The 1,930-nt window shown below is 72.1% G+C and overlaps 2 protein-coding genes across 2 annotated transcripts in view; one reads left to right on the plus strand and one right to left on the minus strand.

The window, feature by feature from the left end:
* Positions 1 to 540, minus strand: part of LOC113959960 (retinol dehydrogenase 16-like) — a 1,431-nt gene extending 891 nt beyond the window's left edge. Inside the window, exons 1-2 of the mRNA XM_027669265.1 lie at positions 195 to 540; positions 1 to 70 (exon numbers count right to left, since the gene is read on the minus strand). The exon at positions 1 to 70 is cut by the window's left edge and continues 111 nt beyond it. Of these exons, the coding sequence (XP_027525066.1) occupies positions 1 to 70; positions 195 to 510 (386 nt within the window). The 5' untranslated portion in view covers positions 511 to 540. The remainder of the gene's footprint in view (positions 71 to 194) is intronic.
* Positions 541 to 848: 308 nt separating this feature from the next.
* PRIM1 (DNA primase subunit 1) overlaps positions 849 to 1,930 on the plus strand; it is a 16,933-nt gene continuing 15,851 nt past the window's right edge. The window contains exons 1-4 of the mRNA XM_027669272.1: positions 849 to 1,184; positions 1,316 to 1,473; positions 1,552 to 1,658; positions 1,739 to 1,928. Coding sequence (XP_027525073.1) covers positions 1,082 to 1,184; positions 1,316 to 1,473; positions 1,552 to 1,658; positions 1,739 to 1,928 — 558 coding nt within the window. The 5' untranslated portion in view covers positions 849 to 1,081. The remainder of the gene's footprint in view (positions 1,185 to 1,315; positions 1,474 to 1,551; positions 1,659 to 1,738; positions 1,929 to 1,930) is intronic.

The following is a 1,930-nucleotide window of genomic DNA, read 5'->3' on the forward strand; positions in this document are numbered from 1 at the left end:
TCCTTGGTCAGCCACTCGTTGGGGGCGGTGGGGATGGCGATCCCTGCGTTGTTCACCAGCCCCCAGAGCCCTGCAGAGGGGACGGGATGAGCCGGGGCTGCTCCACGGCCCCAGCCCCGGCTGTGCCAGAGCAGGCGGGAGGGGGCTGCTGGGGTGACAACGGGGGGGACAGCGGGGTGTCTGCCCCAGCCTACCTCGGTCACCCACGCGCTCCCGCACCCAGGCGCTGGCGGCGGCGATGCTCTGGCTGGAGGTGACGTCCAGCAGGACGGTCTGGAGCCGCGGCGAGGTGGCCGCCCGCAGCCGCGCCGCCCCGGCCTCGGTCAGGCAGGCGGCCAGGACCCGCAGCCCGCGCCCGTCCAGCTGCCGCGCCAGCAGGTTCCCGAAGCCGCTGTCGCAGCCCGTGATCAGCACGTGCTTCTCCCAGAGCCCCGGCACCGTCTGCCGCTCCCGGTGCCAGCGCCGCAGCAGGAGCAGCCCCGCCAGCCCCGCCGCCACGTACAGCCACATCCTCGGCACCGGCACCGGCACCGGGACTGGGAAAGGGACCGGCTTGTCCCGACCTTGGCAGTGCCCGTGCGCCGCTGTTAATGATTAATTAGCGGAGCCCCGGGGCAACCATCGGGGAGGTGCCGCGGGACCTCCCGGCAGAAACGGGGGCGGCTCCGCCCCGTCCTCCCCCGTCCCGGTGCTGCCGCCTGGAGCCCGCCGTGCTGCGGGCTCTGCCCCGGGCTGTGTCCCGGTCCCGGGGCTCTGCTGCGGCCGCTGCTGCGGGGAATCGTTAACGGGAGCGGGGCAGCGCCCGGGAGCCCCCCGGGCACCGGGACACCCCCGGACCGCGGGACGCCCCCGGACCCCGGGACACCCCCGGGACACCCGTCCTGGCCCCCAGACGGAGCCGGCACATCCCCGGCACATCTCCGGACCCGGGGTCACCCCGGTCACCCCCGGACCTCAGCGCGCCGGGGTCGCCCCGGAGCATCCCCGGGACTCCTCCGGTGCCTTGTCCCGCCCCCGGCCCCACGGCAGGACTACATCTCCCGGCGGCCCCCGGGCCCGGCCCCGCCGCTCCGTTCCCGCCATGGCGCCGTTCGAACCGGCGGCGCTGCCCGAGCTGCTCCCGGTCTTCTACCGGCGGCTCTTCCCGCACGGCCCCTACGGCCGCTGGCTCGGCTACGGCGGCGGTACCGGGCGGGGGGCACCGATACGGGAGGGGGGCATCGATACGGGGCGGGGGGTATCGATAAGGGGTGGGGGGTATCGATATTGTGGTGAGGGCATTGTCACTGCCCCCGACCCTTCCACGCCCCCACAGTGGTGAAGAACTACTTCCAGCTGCGGGAATTCTCCTTCACGCTGCGGGACGACGTGTACGTGCGGTTCCAGTCCTTCAGCAGCCCCCAGGAGCTGGAGCGGGAGCTGCAGAAGATCAACCCCTACAAGATCGACATCGGGGCCGTCTACTCCCACCGGGTGAGTGAGTCCCGGGCACCGTGCTCGGGGGGCCGTGGGGGTCCCTGGTTCACTGAGCCCGTCCTGTCCCTCCCGCAGCCCAACCAGCACAACACGGTGCACTTGGGGGCCTTCCAGCCGCAGGAGAAGGAGCTGGTCTTTGACATCGACATGACGGACTACGACGACGTCCGGACGTGCTGCAGGTTCCCGGGGGGAATTCTGGGCCGGGAGGAGGATCTGGGGGTGTGGGGCGGCCGCCTGACCCACCACACTCTGCCCCCAGCTCGGCCGATATCTGCTCCAAGTGCTGGACGCTGATGACCATCGCCGTCCGCGTCATTGACCGTGCGCTCATGGGTGAGGGCCTGGGGGGCACCTGCGGACCCCTGTGCACATTCAGGGGGGACACGTGGACCCCTGTGCACACACAGACCACGCTCTGCCCCACAGCGATGCCCAGACCTCAAAGAAGGGC

Source organism: Corapipo altera, unplaced genomic scaffold (genome assembly GCF_003945725.1).
Source record: "Corapipo altera isolate COAL_440 unplaced genomic scaffold, ASM394572v1 223, whole genome shotgun sequence".
Classification (NCBI taxonomy): Eukaryota; Metazoa; Chordata; class Aves; order Passeriformes; family Pipridae; genus Corapipo; species Corapipo altera.